Below are 19,198 nucleotides of genomic sequence, written 5' to 3'. Positions count from 1 at the left end.
AGAACAAACACATTAGTTGAAAATCCACAAAGGAAGATTTACAGCTATATTTGTAAGTGGAAAGTACGGAATTCCCGCCTCAATACAGAATATTCAGTACAAATATTCTGCCCAACATTTTCCAAAGTCGCACCGACCTCTCTGTGTAGCCAGTGAAAATCAGGTGAAAAAAACAGACTTGCTAGAAAAGTAAATGTAATGAATGCTCCTTATCTAGCAGCTGGCACAAATAAAAAACGTGCCCTATATGTTCAATGTCTGCCCCTGGTAGGCTCAAGATAGCCTCCATTAATGCCAAGGGCCTCAATGTCCCTGAAAAAAGGTCCCAACTCTTTAGGTCATTGTGGTCGGACAGGGTGGATATTGCTTTCATACAGGAGACGCACGTTAAAGTTTTTGCCCGCCGCCCTTCCCTTATCAACCATAGATTCCCCCTTGCATTTTATTCTAACAACCCTGGGAGTAAATACATGGGGGTCACTATACTTTTTTCTAAATCCCTGCAGGTCACTGATGTCTCTGTCCATAAATTGGTTCCTGGTAGATTATTGGTGGTTAATTGTACTATATTTTCCCAAACCTACACACTCATAGTGATTTACACCCCTAACCAGGACCGACTGTCTTTTTTCCGCTCCTATTTCCCCACCTTGAATCTCTTTTTACAGGTATTATTGTATTGGGTTTTTTTTGAGGGGGGGGGGGGGGGTGACTTAAATTGGACCATGGACCCTTCCATTGATACCTCCCCTATCACTCCGAAATTTTCCAAACAAAAACACAGACCATTTAGGAGGGTGTTTCATGAGCTTCAGCTTGCCGACTCCTGGAGGGTCACCCACCCGTCTGATCGTGATTTTTCCTTTTACTCTCACCCACACCAGTCCTACTCTCGCTTAGACTACTTATTTTTGAGCCATAGACACCTGCCCCTGTTAATAGACACCTCCATTGGTTCCATAACTTGGTCATACCACGCCCCGGTATTTATGACCCTCTCGACCCCCTGGTCAATGGACTTGCGCCTTAACGAATCCCTCCTCCACGATAAGTGCTGCAAGGGTGAACTGGACAAGGCGCTGTCTGATTATTTTGCCATAAATGACACTGCGGAGATCTCGAAATTGACTCTTTGGGAGGCACATAAATTCGTTCTTCGGGGCAAACTGATCCAATTAGGCTCTCGTGTGAAAAAAGATAGGCTGGCTCTAACTGCCACCTTGTTGCATAAAATTCATCGTTTGGAGACTCTTCATAAATCCTCCCTATCCTCTTCTGACTTAGTAGAGTTAACTGAGGCCCGAACCCAACTGAAGAATATTCTTAACAACAAAACCCAATTCTCTCTGCGTAAATGCAACAATAAATATTATCAGTGGGGTAATAAACTGGGCCATTTACTGGCACAAGTACTTAGGACCCAGAGGGCGGTCTTTTTCATCCCACTATGAAAAATAGTGCAGGCTCTCTTTGTTTCAAAACGCCTGCTATAGCAACTTGTTTCAAAATGTTTTATTCCTCTCTATATAATTTAGGTAGCCCCTCTCCTGCCCACGACCCCCTTTCTAATATACTGAAATCCAAGCTGTATCTGGAAAAAGTGGCATACCCTAAATTGGCCCCTTCCGACAGGGACTCTTTGGAAAAACCCTTTACCTTGCAAGAGGTAGAGCATGTTATATCGTCTACACCCTCAGGTAAAAGCCCAGGCCCTGAAGGCTTCACAGCCGTTTATTACAAAATATTTAAAGATATTCTCGCCCCCAGGCTCGTACAGGCCTTTAACTCCATCTCGGCTGATACCCATTTTTCTGCCCAATCACTGGAAGCCCAAATTACGGTGATTCCCAAACGGGAAATCTGGGATGACTGGGAAATTTTCTGGGATGACGTAATAACTGTTTCAGGAGATATCCTCCACGCCCCTGTTCCCTCCTACCCATCCTTTTGGTTATTAAATCACTCCTCTTTACCTTTGTCCATCTATAAGTCATCGCTACTGCGACATCTTAGTAATGCTGCCCGTGCAGTTATCCCTGCTCTGTGGAAATCCGATAGTTCCCCTATTCGGAACGCTTGGTTTTCCAGACTTGATTACTACATGACTATGGAGGATATTCTCCTGAGCTCCAGGGATAGACTGACCGAATTTATGGCTATGTGGTTGCCCTGGGTGGAATATAAATCCTCTGGGTCCTATAGGGACTATGGGGGTCATTCCGAGTTGTTCGCTCGTTGCCGATTTTTGCTACGGAGCGATTAAGGCAAAAATGCGCATGCGCATGGTTCGCAGTGCGCATGCGGTTAGTATTTTAACACAAAACTTAGTAGATTTACTCACGTCTGAACGAAGATTTTTCCTCGTTGAAGTGATCGGAGTGTGATTGACAGGAAGTGGGTGTTTCTGGGAGGAAACTGGCCGTTTTCTGGGAGTGTGCGGAAAAACGCAGGCGTGCCAGGGAAAAACGCGGGAGTGTCTGGAGAAACGGGGGAGTGGCTGGCCGGACGCTGGGCGTGTGTGTGACATCAAACCAGGAACGAAACTGACTGAACTGATCGCTATTTGTGAGTAAGTCTCGAGCTACTCAGAAACTGCTAAGAAATTTATTTTCGCTATTCTGCGAATCTTTCGTTCGCAATTCTGCTAAGCTAAGATACACTCCCAGAGGGCGGCGGCTTAGCGTGTGCAATGCTGCTAAAAGCAGCTAGCGAGCGAACAACTCGGAATCACCCCCTATATCTCTTCCTTGAAACATTGATGTTGGTGATTTGTTACTGATATGCTTTTTAATGTTTTTATGTGCATTCTCTGCTCTAGGTCTTGTTCCCCCTTTCTTTATTCTTTTATCTCTTTCACCTTTTTCTTCTTCTCTGGTTTGAAACGTGTTAATGCAGATTTATATGTTGCTGGACATGTCAATCTGATTTTATATGCACTGGTACACGTTGTTGTGTATAATTTATACTTTTATGTTTGATATTGTCCTTTTTTTTTTCTCCCAACATTGTGCCGATTTATATCTGTATTTACTTTAATAAACACAGATTACAATTTTTTTTTTTTCAACGTGCCCTGTGAAATATGTTGAGGAACGCTGTGTGTATTGTAGTCACTTCTCTTTCCAAAACTAGAACTGACTTGCTGTTTCTGTGTTGTGATATTCTTACAGCTTGTCCAGAAGGATTCTACGGCACTGACTGCGCCAACAGCTGCCAATGTGCCAACGGCGCCAGCTGCAGTCACATTACTGGTTCCTGCACATGTCTAGATGGGTGGATTGGCTCTACTTGCAGCCAAAGTAAGTTATTGCACATGCAGATATTTTTTTTTTGTGGGTTTAAAAAGAAAAACAAATTTCTCTAGCATCCATAAGGGATATTGGGGAATCTAGTACGATGGGGTATAGACGGGGTCCGAAGGAGCCAGGGCACTTTAAATTTCTTCAACTGGGTGTTCTGGCTCCTCCCCTCTATGCCCCATCCCCCCTTCCCCCTCCCCACAGGCAGTTTAGAAAAAAGTGCCCTCAGGAGAGGATGCACAGGATGCACATCTCTGAGCTCCAGAGAGTTTTCTTCAATTTCTTTTTGATGCTTGTTATTTTCGGTATGCTGTTTGACAACAGCATGCCTGCACCGTGGGAGTTAGGGGGGAGACGGTCACCGGCCTTACGAGGTGCAGAGCTGCTTCCCCGCTGCAGGACCACCGTCCTGATGGGTTGTTGTTCAGCGGGGCACTTCGCCTTGGCTGTCACAGCACGCCGCACACCCCTAACGCTGCCTGAAGGTGACGTCGGTGGTGAGTACACACCGGGGGCCCCGCTAGGGGGTTCCCCGGTTAACTGTGTGGCTGACCACGGGCGCGGCGTATGGGACCCTCCCGGGAGGGTCCCACTAAGATCCCCCGTGTAGACTGGCACAAAAACGCTTTGACTGGCACTTGTTGTGATGTTTTAAGCTAAATGGAGACATTGGCAGTATAATCTATCACTGTAACTCCGGCGCCATTGGAGGGGGCGGAGCTACATCAGACCTGAGGTGTTTTGGCGCCTTCCTCTGCTTACTGCAGCCATTCTCAGCACACACAGCCACGCTGGGTATCTGGTACAGGGTGTGGAAAAGGGGGAGAGCCGCTAGTGTACACTATCTGGGTCTTCTCTAGGACAGTATTTATTAGTGTTTACTGAAATATAGTTAGCTGACAGCCTCACTGGGGCTGTACAGCAAAGGGTCTGCTGGTGTCCTTCTCTCTGTGTGTCTCCTCTCGCATACAGTAGGGCAGGCTTGCAATAGAACTCTCTGTGTGTATGTGTATGTTATTGTGCTTACTGTGAAACATGGGTAAACACAAGCTGTGCAGTGTATGCCACACCAGATTATCTCCATTATCATCTGATTCTTTTTCATGTGAACAATGCAGCCAATCTTCACAAATCAGTGAAGGGGCTGTCGAAGAGGGTCCAGCGCCCCACTGGTTAGGGTCTCTAAAAATTATTATGTCAGATATGTCATCCCAGCTCACTGCTAATGTACAGAAAACTCGGCTACTACAACAGGCTGTTGCAGATTTAGCTGCTAGGGTGGATACAATACAGCCCCCCCCCCTCTCATGCAGGTCCCCAGAAGCGTGGGTTACCTGCTCTTCTCTCTGATACAGATGAGGATATACAGGAGGATGGGGATGACTTGGATCCTGATTCTGCTTAGGGTATTGAACCCCTAATTCTGGCTATACGGGATGTGTTAAAGTTCCCTCTAGAGGACGCTGCGCAACAGCAGTCGTTTTTCTTTATACAAAACAAGCCTAATGTCACTTTCCCTGATTCTGCAGAGTTAGATGACCTATTCAAGCTGGCCCGGAAAAATCCAGACAAGAAATTCCAAGTGTCCAAAAACATTTTGCGCACTTTCCCATTTGCGCCTGAAGGTAGGAAATTTTGGGAGGTACCCCCAGGGGTTTATGTGTCAGTCTCTTGCCTGTCCAAAAAGGCGGTGCTGCCTGCCCCGGGATCCTTTACCATGAAGGATTCTGGGGATAGAAAAATAGAGACTACACTCAAATCTATTTACATTGCAGCAGGTGTATCACAAAGGCCGGTTATTGCGGGTTGCTGGATGACCCATGCCATTCATTCCTGAGCCACTCAAAGTCAGGAGGGCCTTTTGGGGAATATGCCCTTGGTCACTATGGTGATCCTCCTAAAACACATTCAGGACACTACCCGTGTCCTCTGTGATTTGCTCAAGGAGATGGGGAATGCTAGGACTTCTGCCATGGCAGTGTCGGCGTGCAGGGCCTTGTGGTTGCGTCAGTGGATTGCGGACGCAGAATCCAAACGTAGTGTGGAATCCTTCCCCTTTTCTGGAGAATGGCTCTTTGGGGTTGAATTAGATACCTGGATTTCTCTATCGTCCTAGTGGATGCTGGGGTTCCTGAAAGGACCATGGGGAATAGCGGCTCCGCAGGAGACAGGGCACAAAAAGTAAAGCTTTAGGATCAGGTGGTGTGCACTGGCTCCTCCCCCTATGACCCTCCTCCAAGCCTCAGTTAGATTTTTGTGCCCGGCCGAGAAGGGTGCAATCTAGGTGGCTCTCCTAAAGAGCTGCTTAGAAAAGTTTAGCTTAGGTTTTTTATTTTACAGTGAGTCCTGCTGGCAACAGGATCACTGCAACGAGGGACTTAGGGGAGAAGAAGTGAACTCACCTGCGTGCAGGATGGATTGGCTTCTTTGGCTACTGGACATTAGCTCCAGAGGGACGATCACAGGTACAGCCTGGATGGTCACCGGAGCCTCGCCGCCGGCCCCCTTGCAGATGCTGAAAAGAGAAGAAGGTCCAGAATCGGCGGCAGAAGACTCCTCAGTCTTCTTAAGGTAGCGCACAGCACTGCAGCTGTGCGCCATTGCTCTCAGCACACTTCACACGGCAGTCACTGAGGGTGCAGGGCGCTGGGAGGGGGGCGCCCTGGGAGGCAATGTAAACCTATTTTTTGGCAAAAAATACCTCACATATAGCCTCCGGGGGCTATATGGAGATATTTAACCCCTGCCAGAATCCGTTGAAGAGCGGGAGACGAGCCCGCCGAAAAAGGGGCGGGGCCTATCTCCTCAGCACACAGCGCCATTTTCCCTCACAGAAAGGCTGGAGGGAAGGCTCCCAGGCTCTCCCCTGCACTGCACTACAGAAACAGGGTTAAAACAGAGAGGGGGGGCACTAATTTGGCGTTAGAAATATATAAAAAGATGCTATAAGGGAAAACACTTATATAAGGTTGTCCCTATATAATTATAGCGTTTTTTGGTGTGTGCTGGCAAACTCTCCCTCTGTCTCTCCAAAGGGCTAGTGGGTCCTGTCCTCTATCAGAGCATTCCCTGTGTGTGTGCTGTGTGTCGGTACGTGTGTGTCGACATGTATGAGGACGATGTTGGTGAGGAGGCGGAGCAATTGCCTGTAATGGTGATGTCACTCTCTAGGGAGTCGACACCGGAATGGATGGCTTATTTAGGGAATTACGTGATAATGTCAACACGCTGCAAGGTCGGTTGACGACATGAGACGGCCGACAAACAATTAGTACCGGTCCAGACGTCTCAAAAACACCGTCAGGGGTTTTTAAAACGCCCGTTTACCTTAGTCGGTCGACACAGACACGGACACTGAATCCAGTGTCGACGGTGAATAAACAAACGTATTCCTTATTAGGGCCACACGTTAAGGGCAATGAAGGAGGTGTTACATATTTCTGATACTACAAGTACCACAAAAGAGGGTATTATGTGGGATGTGAAAAAACTACCTGTAGTTTTTCCTGAATCAGATAAATTAAATGAAGTGTGTGATGATGCGTGGGTTCCCCCCGATAGAAAATTATTGGCGGTATACCCTTTCCCGCCAGAAGTTAGGGCACGTTGGGAAACACCCCTTAGGGTGGATAAGGCGCTCACACGCTTATCAAAACAAGTGGCGGTACCGTCTATAGATAGGGCCGTCCTCAAGGAGCCAGCTGACAGGAGGCTGGAAAATATCATATAAAAGTATATACACACATACTGGTGTTATACTGCGACCAGCGATCGCCTCAGCCTGGATGTGCAGAGCTGGGGTGGCTTGGTCGGATTCCCTGACTAAAAATATTGATACCCTTGACAGGGACAGTATTTTATTGACTATAGAGCATTTAAAGGATGCATTTCTATATATGCGAGATGCACAGAGGGATATTTGCACTCTGGCATCAAGAGTAAGTGCGATGTCCATATCTGCCAGAAGATGTTTATGGACACGACAGTGGTCAGGTGATGCAGATTCCAAACGGCACAAAGGTGTATTGCCGTATAAAGGAAGAGGAGTTATTTGGGGTCGGTCCATCGGACCTGGTGGCCACGGCAACTGCTGGAAAATCCACCGTTTTTACCCTAAGTCACATCTCTGCAGAAAAAGACACCGTCTTTTCAGCCTCAGTCCTTTCGTCCCTATAAGAGTCATATTTGCCCAGGGATAGAGGAAAGGGAAGAAGACTGCAGCAGGCAGCCCATTCCCAGGAACAGAAGCCTTCCACCGCTTCTGCCAAGCTCTCAGCATGACGCTGGGACCGTACAGGACCCCTGGATCCTACAAGTAGTATCCCAGGGGTACAGATTGGAATGTCGAAACGTTTCCCCCTCGCAGGCTCCTGAAGTCTGCTTTACCAAGGTATCCCTCCGACAAGGAGGCAGTATGGGAAAAAATTCACAAGCTGTATTCCCAGCAGGTGATAATCAAATTACCCCTCCTACAACAAGGAAAGGGGTATTATTCCACACTATATTGTGGTACTGAAGCCAGAAGGCTAGGTGAGACCTATTCTAAATCTAAAAAAATTTGAACACTTACAAAGGTTCAAATCAAGATGGAGTCACTCAGAGCAGTGATAACGAACCAGGAAGAAGGGGACTATATAGTGTCCCGGGACATCAGGGATGCTTACCTCCATGTCCCAAATTTGCCCTTCTCACTAAGGGTACCTCAGGTTCGTGGTATAGAACTGTCACTGTCAGTTTCAGACGCTGCCGTTTGGATTGTCCACGGCACCCCGGGTCTTTACCAAGGTTATGGCCGAAATGATGATTCTTCTTCGAAGAAAAGGCGTCTTAATTACCCCTTACTTGGACGATCTCCTGATAAGGGCAAAGTCCAGGGAACAGTTGGAGGTCGGAGTAGCACTATCTCGGATACTGCTACAACAGCACGGATGGATTCTAAATATTCCAAAATCGCAGCTGATCCTGACGACACGTCTGCTGTGCCTAGGGATGATTCTGGACACAGTCCAGAAAAAGGTGTTTCTCCAGGAAGAGAAAGCCAGGGAGTTATCCGAGCTAGTCAAGAACCTCCTAAAACCAGGAAAAGTGTCAGTGCATCATTGCACAAGGGTCCTGGTAAAAATGGTGGCTTCCTACGAAGCAATTCCATTCGGCAGATTTCACGCAAGAACTTTTCAGTGGGATCTGCTGGACAAATGGTCCGGATCGCATCTTCAGATGCATCAGCGGATAACCCTATATCCAAGGACAAGGGTGTCTCTCCTGTGGTGGTTACAGAGTGCTCATCTTCTAGAGGGCCGCAGATTCGGCATTCAGGATTGGATGCTGGTGACCACGGAGGCCAGCCCGAGAGGCTGGGGAGCAGTCACACAAGGAAAAAATTTCCAGGGAGTGTGATCAAGTCTGGAGACTTTTCTCCACATAAATATACTGGAGCTAAGGGTAAATTTAAAATGCTCTAAGCTTAGCAAGACCTCTGCTTCAAGGTCAGCCGGTATTGATCCAGTGGGAAAAACATCACGGCAGTCGCCCACGTAAACAGACAGGGCGGCACAAGAAGCAGGAGGGCAATGGCAAAAACTGCAAGGACTTTTCGCTGGGCGGAAAATCATGTGATAGCACTGTCAGCAGTGTTTCATTCCGGGAGTGGAAACTGGGAAGCAGACTTCCTCAGCAGGCACGACCTCCACCCGGGAGAGTGGAAACTTCATCGGGAAGTTTTTCCACATGATTGTGAACCGTTGGGAAATACCAAAGGTGGACATGATGGCGTCCCGTCTGAACAAAAAACGGGACAGGTATTGCGCCAGGTCAAGAGACCCTCAGGCAATAGCTGTGGACGTTCTGGTAACACCGTGGGTGTACCAGTCGGTGTATGTGTTCCCTCCTCTGCTTCTCATACCTAAGGTACTGAGAATTATAAGACGTAGAGGAGTAAGAACTATACTCATGGCTCCGGATTGGCCAAGAAGGACTTGGTACCCGGAACTTCAAGAGATGCTCACAGAGGACTTATGGCCTCTGCCGCTAAGAAGGGACTTGCTTCAGCAAGTACCATGTCTGTTCCAAGACTTACCGCAGCTGCGTTTGACGGCATGGCGGTGGAACGCCGGATCCTAAGGGAAAAAGGCATTCCGGAAGAGGTCATTCCTACCCTGGTCAAAGCCAGGAAGGAGGTGACCGCACAACATTATCACCACATGTGGCGAAAATATGTTGCGTGGTGTGAGGCCAGGAAGGCCCCACGAAGAAATTTCAACTCGGTCGATTCCTGCATTTCCTGCAAACAGGAGTGTCTATGGGCCTCAAATTGGGGCCCATTAAGGTTCAAATTTCGGCCCTGTCGATTTTCTTCCAGAAAGAATTGGCTTCAGTTCCTGAAGTCCAGAAGTTTGTCAAGGGAGTATTGCATATACAACCCCCTTTTGTGCCTCCAGTGGCACTGTGGGATCTCAACGTAGTTCTGGGATTCCTCAAATCACATTGGTTTAAAACCAGTCAAATCTGTGGATTTGAAGCATCTCACATGAAAAGTGACCGTGCTCTTGGCCCTGGCCTGGGCCAGGCGAGTGTCAAATTGGTGGGTTTTTTTCTCAAAAAAGCCCATATCTGTTTGTCCATTCGGACAGGGCAGAGCTGCGGACTCGTCCCCAGTTCTCTCCCTAAGGTGGTGTCAGTGTTTCACCTGAACCAGCTTATTGTGGTGCCTTGCGCCTACTAGGGACTTGGAGGACTCCAAGTTGCTGGATGTTGTCAGGGCCCTGAAAGTATAGGTTCCAGGACGGCTGGAGTCAGGAAAACTGACTTGCTGTTATCCTGTATGCACCCAACAAACTGGGTGCTCTTGCTTCTAAGCAGACTATTGCTAGTTGGATGTGTAATACAATTCAGCTTGCACATTCTGTGGCAGGCCTGCCACAGCCAAAATATGTAAATGCCCATTCCACAAGGAAGGTGGGCTCATCTTGGGCGGCTGCCCGAGGGGTCTCGGCTTTACAACTTTGCCGAGCGGCTATTTAGTCAGGGGCAAACACGTTTGTAAAATCCTACAAATTTGATACCCTGGCTAAGGAGGACCTGGAGTTCTCTCATTCGGTGCTGCAGAGTCATCCGCACTCTCCCGCCCGTTTGGGAGCTTTGGTATAATCCCCATGGTCCTTTCAGGAACCCCAGCATCAACTAGGACGATAGAGAAAATAAGAATTTACTTACCGATAATTCTATTTCTCGGAGTCCGTAGTGGATGCTGGGCGCCCATCCCAAGTGCGGATTATCTGCATTACTTGTACATAGTTACAAAAATCGGGTTATTATTGTTGTGAGCCATCTTTTCAGAGGCTCCGCTGTTATCATACTGTTAACTGGGTTCAGATCACAGGTTGTACAGTGTGATTGGTGTGGCTGGTATGAGTCTTACCCGGGATTCAAAATCCTTCCTTATTGTGTACGCTCGTCCGGGCACAGTATCCTAACTGAGGCTTGGAGGAGGGTCATAGGGGGAGGAGCCAGTGCACACCACCTGATCCTAAAGCTTTACTTTTTGTGCCCTGTCTCCTGCGGAGCCGCTATTCCCCATGGTCCTTTCAGGAACCCCAGCATCCACTACGGACTCCGAGAAATAGAATTATCGGTAAGTAAATTCTTATTTTCCAAAGTATCGGCTGGGAAATCCACATTTCTCCCCTCCCGGAGCCGTCTGTCCTGTCCTTTCAGTCTCACAGATTTCGATCCAAGGCCAGAGGTGCCTCCAATGCATCTAGAGGCACCAGAGGTAAGTCCAGAAAGCCTGCAAGCACCAGCTCTCAGGAACAAACCACCAGTTCTGCTTCCGCTAAGGCCTCAGCATGACAGTGCCCATCCACCCCGAGGGGATCTCGAGGTGGGAGCTCGACTGCGTCACTTCATTCACGTCTGGGAGACTTCCTGGCAAGCTGGAGTTCGACAGTTCTCCTCCCCAACAATTTTTCAAATCCAGCTTACCAGCTGTGGAGGATATGCAAGTTACTTTGCAACAGGCCATCCAAAAGTTGGTCCAGTCCCACGTCATTGTTCCAGTACCAATACCACAACGCGGAAAGGGGGTTTACTCCAACCTGTTTGTGGTGCCAAAACCGGATGTTCGGTAAGACCCATTTTGAATCTAAAATCCTTGAATCCTTACTTGAAGGTGTTCAAGTTCAAAATAAAATCCCTGCTAGCAGTGATTGCGGGCCTGGAAGAACAGGAATTCATGGTCTCCTTGGATATCAAGGATGCATACCTCCATATTCCGATTTGGCCGCCTATCAGGCGTACTTGCGGTTTGCCCTGCTGGACGATCACTTCCAATTCCAGGCACTGCCTTTCGGCCTGTCCACAGCTCTGAGGGTATTCACGAAGGTGATGGTGGAGATGATGTTCCAACTCCGGGTCCAGGGGGTCAATGTTGTCCCTTACCTGGATGATCTTCTGCTAAAGGCAAAATCCAGGGAGTTTTTATTGCTCCATATCAACCGCACACTAGCCAACTTCTGTCACACAATGGGTGGATCCTCAACTTATAGAAGTCCCACCTGGAGCTGACTCAGCGGCTCCTGTTCCTGGGGATGTTGCTGGATACTGTGGCCCAGAAGGTGTTCCTTCCAGAGGACAAGGCGAGAACACTTCAGGAGATGGTCCACATGGTGCTCCGACCTACTCGAGTGTCCATCCATCTTTGCATAAGATTGTTGGGAAGGTGGTCGCCTCATACGAGGCGATCCAATATGGAAGGTTCCATGCCAGAACATTTCAATTGGATCTCCTGAGCAAGTGGTCCGGATCACATCTACAGATGGACCGGATGATTCGGCTGTCACCTCAGGCCAGGATTTACCTCCTGTGGTGGCTGCAGTCCTCCAATCTCCTGGAAGGCCGGAGTTTCGGGATTCAGGATTGGACCCTCCTCACGACGGATGCGAGTCTAAGGGGATGGGGAGCTGTCACCCAAGGTGCGCAGTTCCAGGGCAGGTGGTCAGCCCACGAAAGCCTCCTTCCGATCAACATTCTGAAACTTCGGGCGATCTACAATGCTCTGCTTCAGGCCTCTCCTCTGCTCAGGGATCACGCGACCCAGGTACAGTCGGACAACGCCACAGCGGTGGCGTGTATCAATCGACAAGGAGGGACAAAAGCAGAGCCTGCATGTGAGAGGTGTCAAAGATACTCCTCTGGGCGGAAAGAAATGCAAGAGCTCTGTTGGCAATCATCATTCCGGGTGTGGACAACTGGGAAGCGGACTTCCTGAGTCTCCACGATCTCCACCCAGGGGAGTGGGGTCTCCACCAGCAGGTGTTCCAGCAGGTCATCAACCGATGGGGCTGCCCGCAGAAAGATATGATGGCTTCTCATCTCAACAAGAAACTTCCCTGGTATTGCTTGCGAACCAGGGACCCTCTGGCGAGGGCAGTGGATGCACTGGTGTCACCTTGGCCTTACCGGCTGGTCTACCTGTTTCCTCAGATTCCGTTGCTCCCAAGGGTGCTAAAGCGAATCAGGAATCAGAGTCCAGGCAATTCTGATTGCCCCGGATTGGCCTCGGAGGGCGTGGTACGTGGATCTTCTGGACATGTCCGTCGAAGGCCCTTGGCCTCTGCCACTAAGAAGCGATCTTCTTCAATAAGGACCGTTCGTCTACCCGGACTTCCAGCGACTTCGTTTAACGGCATGGCGGTTGAGCGGAACATCCTAACTCACAAGGGCCTTTCCAAAAAGGTTATTGCTACCATGGTTCATGCAAGAAAACTGGTGACGTCAAAACACTATCATCATATCTGGAGAAGATATGTCTCTTGGTGTAAGGAGTGCACGTATCCGCCTGCTGAGTTTCACTTGGGACGTTTCTTATGTTTCTTGCAGGTTAGTGTGGATAAGGGCTATCGCCTGGGTTCCATTAAGGTCCAGATTTCAGCCCTCTCCATTTTCTTTCAGAAGAAATTGGCAGTGTTGCCAGAAGTTCAGACATTTGGCACCCTGGGATCTGAATGTAGTGTTGGATTTTCTACAGTCCTCCTGGTTTGAACCTCTGATGACGGTGGAAGACAAGTACCTCACGTGGAAACCGGTGATGTTACTGGCCCTGGCTTCTGCTCGACGTGTCTCAGAATTGGGGGCCTTGTCGTGTAAAAGTCCATACTTGGGGGGGTCATTCAGACCCGATTGCACGCTGCATTTTTTCGTCGAATCTTACGAAGAAAGCAATTGCACCGGCGATCGCAAGAAGATTGATAGGCAGAAGGCGTTCGTGGGTGGCAATTTACCATTTTCTGGGAGTGTCCAGAAAAACGCAGGCGTACCCGGCCGTTTCCAGAGAGGATTCCTGATGTCTGCAACATCCCGGATCGTCGCAGCAGCTGAGTAAGTCCTGGGCTGTGCAGAAACCCCCTGTGCAGAAACGTCCCCTGTAGGCGGCGATTACCTGGTAGCAGCAGTGCAAAAAATATCCTGCGTGCCACCAGGTCTGAATTAGGCCCTTGGTCGTTTACGAGGACAGAGTGGAGCTCCGGCTAAACAGCAGTTTCTGCCGAAGGTTGTCTCCGTGTTTCACTTCAATCAGCCTATTGTGATTCCGTCCGGTTCTGGCGCTTCTGCTCCTCCGTAGGCATTAGATGCTGTGCGAGCCTTGAAGACCTATCTCATGAGAACGGCTCGGATCAGAAAGACGGATTCTTTGTTCATGCTCTATGATGCGCAGAAAAAGGGTTGTCCTGCTTCAAAGCAGTCCATTGCTCATTGGATTAGGCTTACTATTAAACAAGCCTATGTGTCGGCCGCCTTACCTGTTCCTAAGTCTCTGAAGGCCCACTCTAGGAGATCAGTGGGTTCTTCCTGGGCGGCTGCCCGTGGAGTCTCGGCCTTACAACTTTGCTGAGCTGCTACCTGGTCAGGGAAGAACACTTTTGTGAAGTTCTACAAGTTTGTTACCCTGGCCAAAGAAGATACCCAGTTTGGGCAGACGGTGCTGCAGCAGTCTCCACACGTTCCTGCCCGTTCTGGAAGCTTTGGGACGTCCCCATCGTACTAAATTCCCCAATATCCCTTATGGATGCTAGAGAAAATAGGATTTTTATTACCTACCGGTAAATTCTTTTCTCATAGTCCATAAGGGATATTGGGCGCCCGCCTCAGTGCGTTGACTTTTCTGCAGGATCTTGTTATGTGGTTACCTGTTCAGCAGTTGCTGTTGTTTTTACCAGCCATTGCTGGTTGTTATATGTTAGTGGTGTGCTGGTATGTAAATCTCACCACCCTTTGTTATCATATTTCCTTCTCTCATATATGTCCTCTCTCCTTCGCCACATTTTTACCTATAACTGCCTGTGGGGGGAAGGAGGGGGCATAAAGGGGAGGAGCCAGCACACCCAGTTGAAGAAATTTAAAGTGCACTGGTTCCTTTGGACCCCGTCTATACCCCATCGTACTAGATTCCCCAATATCCCTTATGGACTACGAGAAAAGGATTTACCGGTAGGTAATTAAAATCCTATTATTGTAAAACTCCAAGTAAAGGCACCCATTGCCTGAAAGCAATGGGTGCCCCATGGTTCCCCCATGAATGGTACTGTGGTCCTAATGGTTCCCCCATGAATGGTACTGTGGTTATATATACAGGCTGAGTATCCCATGTCCGAAATGCTTGGGTCCACCCCAACATTGATTGCAACTGGGGTTTGCTGCAAGGCCACACCCATTCACTCAGTGGTTCCACCCCTTCACCATGAGGCTCTGCCCCTTTTCGGCAGCACGCACCTTCGGGTTGCGAGGGATCCCGCTTTCATGCAAGGTTGGGAAGTATGTATAATTAGATACAGTCAAGACGCACAATGAATTTACAAATGTGTCCTCATACACTATTGCTATTGCTGAAGCCACGCTAAGCAGCTTCTCTTGGCGCGCCAGGTTCCGTGCGACTCTGCTAGCGCCAGGTGTCTTTTTAGCCCAAAAATACATCTTAGTGTGACTAGGATGCATCGGGAGAATGCTGATTAATCTGATATGCGACGCTTGTATATATGTGTGTAACTGAGTCTGAATCTGTATGCCAAGTGCTAGCTTCTTTCCATGGCAAACTCTGTTATGCTCCATATACAGACTCATTGTGGCTAACAGGGCCGCCGACAGGGGGGTTCAAAGGGGACAACTATACCGTGCCCCAAGGATCAGAGGGGCCCAAAGTGCACAGCAATTTGTTATATAGCGCCAAATCCGTTACGCTCTTTATATATATTTATATATGTATTCACAATTTTAGGTTGTGATTCTCTACACACAAATCTATTAATGGCAAATAAGCCTGTTTTATATATTTGGTAGGTACCTTTTTTCTAAATTCTCATACCATTTATATTCTTTGCTCTTCAAATTTTGGACATCAGTCCTTATAAACTAAATTCATTCTTTTTATTCATCCCCAAACAAGTTACCCCTGATGAAGTCAATAAGACGAAACGCGTTGGGTTTGTCAGTCAGGAGTTTCCAGTATAGTTTGTGAAGATACTCCCTCTTAAGCTCGCACCTTGAAAAAGGTGAGGGAGTATCTAGAGTTAAAGACCACACAACGAACATACTGGTTATCCTTTATTGTCATCATTTTAAACACATCTTTGTGAACACTATATGAGGAATTTTATGTGAAAACTGTAGTTGTTTCAACATGTGTTATTAAAACAATTTTTTACTAATTGGCCTTGGGCCTCTTGTTTGGGTGACCATCTTGGTGAAGGGTGTCCGTTACAGGTTCCCAGATACCAATCCTCTCCAGTATTCAATTCTGACTTATGGAAACAACACTGGAAGAATCATTGTAGATAGTCTTATTTTGCGCACTTGGGAAACTGTTTTTTATTTTATATATATATATATATATATATATATATATAAAATATATAATCTGAGGGGACCCCAGAGATATCACTGTATGGGGCCCCAAGATTTCTGTTGCCGGCCCTGGTGGCTAAGAGGCACTACCGCATGAAAAAGACATGAGAACAGAAGCCCGGCACTAGCAGAGGACCTGACGGCTCTTTTCGCGCCAGGCCCCCTGCGCCACATGGTGTATTGAGGCTAGATGTATGAGGACACATCTGTATGTTTCATATACACCTTACACACCTAGCCTGAAGGTAATTTTATTCAATATTTGTGATCATTTTGTGCATGAAACAAAGTTTGTGTACATTGCACCATCACAAAGCAAAGGTGTGACTATCTCAGTCACGCTCAAAATATTTTGAATTTTGTTGCACACACACTATTTATACCTTGTGAATATGTCTGTAGTAATGTATTAACTTTATGGCATAATATTATTATGTATTATTACTAGTTACCAGCATGTGAAAATGACGGAACAACATAACAGTAATGTCAGCATTGGCGGCTGTGTGCACCCAAATGGAGCAACACTTAAATTGCTCCATTGGGTGCCATCTAATGGCCAGCAGCGCGCAAAACACTTGAATCCCCCCTTAGAGGTGAGGAGCAGCGCTAACCTTTTATTATATACAGTAGGATTGTTATTATGTGTTGTAGTTTTATAAAGCTAATCCTAGTGCCCAGTGCTAACTATATGTAAGTAGATCGTGTATGGAGTGCAGTGGTATAAGCCCTTGGGCTGTGCTGACATATTTGGAGTCAGTAGGGACACCACCTTTGGTCCCTAGGACTTACTCATATACATATCACAACTTTACCTGCAGCAATGACTTTGAAAGAGGAGGGTTGGGGACTCCCCTTACACCTCCCCAAATGCCCCTATGGTATGTTGCTGAATGTACACATAAAGTTACAACTTTTTGGTTAATTGTTTTGCCTTCTTCCTTGTGTCTGCCTAGCTCTCCTTTTGTAGCAATGTGTTTCTTGTAATGAAACCTTTTTTCCTAGAATGTCCAGACAACCGATACGGAAGTGGCTGCCAGGAGAGGTGTCAGTGCGTGCATGACGTTAGGTGTGACCATGTCAGCGGCCAGTGTATCTGTGCCCCTGGGTGGACGGGAGCCCGCTGCCAGCTAGGTAAGGCAGGAGGAGAACTTCCTCTCCCTACTGTTCCCTCTGCAGAGACGCTGACAGGTCCGTGGACCCTGCTGGGTACAGGTGACAGGATGTCGGACTGTGTCTTGTTTTCACTCTGTGGAGAATATTTTTTTTTTAATGAAAAAAACACGTTGTGATTAATGAGCCGCGATACCCTGTATGCTAGCTGAGTGGCTCAGTTTCCTTTCATATCTTAGAGATTAGTCTCTAGGATACAGGGGTTGGAGGATTTTAAGTTGAAACATGTTTTAGGATTAGCTCAGTTATATAGGAAAAAAGTACAATGCTAATTGTTTAGATGGGACACGTTTATGCTTCTTCCAGTGATCTGACTTGGAGGGTTGAATCAGTTAAAGCTATATCCCTACACCCACATGTTACTTTAATTGTATGCACCATTGCAGCCAAAGCTATACCAGCACCCATATGCAATATTATCCGTATGCACCACTGCAGCCAAAGCTATCCCTACACCCTTATGTAATATTACTTGTATGCACCATTGCACATATGCAACATTACTTGTATGCACCATTGCAGCCAAACCTATCCCTACACCCATATGCAATATTACTTGTATGCACTATTGCAGTCAGCTATCACTACACCCTCATGCATTATTACCTGTCTGCACCATTGCAGCCAAAGCTATCCCTACTTTACACCCACATGCAATATTACCTGTACAGACCACTGCAGCCAAAGCTATCCCTACATCCACGTTACGTAATTTTATGCACCATTACAGCCAAAGCTATTCCTACACCAATATGCAATATTACCCGTATGCACCACTGCAGCCAAAGCTATCCTTTCACCCTTATGTGATATTACTTGTATGCACCATTGCAGCCAAATCTATATCCTTACATCCTCATGCTACATTAACTGTATGCACCATTGCAGCCAAAGCTATCCCTGCACCAATATGCAAAATTACTTTTTATTCCCCATTGCAGCCCAAGCTATCCCTACATTCACATTATATTACTTATGTGTGCCAGGCCAGTGAAAGCAATCCCTACACCACATGCAATATTACACTTATTCACCATTGCAGGCAAAGCTACAGTATCCCTAGAACCACAGGCGTTATTACTTTGCAGCCAAAGCTATCCCTACACCCGCGTGTAATATTACTTATATGTGCCATTGCAGCGAAAGCTATTTTACATCCACATGCAATATTACTTGTATGCACCATTGCAGCCAAAGCTACTCATTTACCCTGATGCAATGTTACTTTTATGGGCTAGGTCAGTGTAAGCGATAACTTTTCTGCTGCCCCCTTATTTCTAAGATAAGATTGGGAACAATTTTGATGGCATTATAGGATCAGACAATAGTATATAGGATCAGATAATAAGTATATAGGATCATGCATCCTAAACCTTAGCCTACTCTAAGTATGGCAAATGAAGCTTATGAGAAGAGGTCACTGTGTAGGCCTAAACTTCCTAATGCACCAGAGCTCAACCACGGCAACCTCCCAGACACCTCTCAAACTCATATGACCCCTCTCAGAGAAGCTGCAGAGTGTATATTTTGAATATTTATAAGGTTATTAAAGTTTTGTGCCCACGATACATCTTCTTATAACTGATTTTAGTATAATGTTTGTGTTTTTCCAGCTTGTCCGGATGGTTTCTATGGAGAAAACTGCCTTCAGCAATGTATCTGTAGAAACGGCGGAACTTGCAACCATATCACCGGCCTCTGCATTTGTCAAAAAGGTTGGACAGGATTGGCATGTGAAATGGGTGAGACATTTACCTCACAAAATTATTTATTATTCATGTAGTACTGAGATAGGCCACTTATGCTTCTCAAGCTGCTGATTATTATTATTA

At 47.1% G+C, this 19,198-nt stretch overlaps 1 protein-coding gene across 3 annotated transcripts in view; it reads left to right on the top strand.

The window, feature by feature from the left end:
* MEGF6 (multiple EGF like domains 6) overlaps nt 1-19,198 on the top strand; it is a 225,973-nt gene that overhangs the window by 159,308 nt on the left and 47,467 nt on the right. For all 3 annotated transcript variants that reach the window (XM_063943353.1, XM_063943351.1, XM_063943352.1), the window contains exons 20-22: nt 3,171-3,299; nt 17,199-17,327; nt 18,980-19,108. In XM_063943353.1, the coding sequence (XP_063799423.1) occupies nt 3,171-3,299; nt 17,199-17,327; nt 18,980-19,108 (387 nt within the window). The remainder of the gene's footprint in view (nt 1-3,170; nt 3,300-17,198; nt 17,328-18,979; nt 19,109-19,198) is intronic.

The sequence above is a fragment of the Pseudophryne corroboree genome, chromosome 10 (assembly GCF_028390025.1).
Source record: "Pseudophryne corroboree isolate aPseCor3 chromosome 10, aPseCor3.hap2, whole genome shotgun sequence".
Taxonomy (NCBI): domain Eukaryota; kingdom Metazoa; phylum Chordata; class Amphibia; order Anura; family Myobatrachidae; genus Pseudophryne; species Pseudophryne corroboree.
Note: the sequence above shows the minus strand (reverse complement) of the source record. Positions and strands in the feature narration are given on the sequence as shown.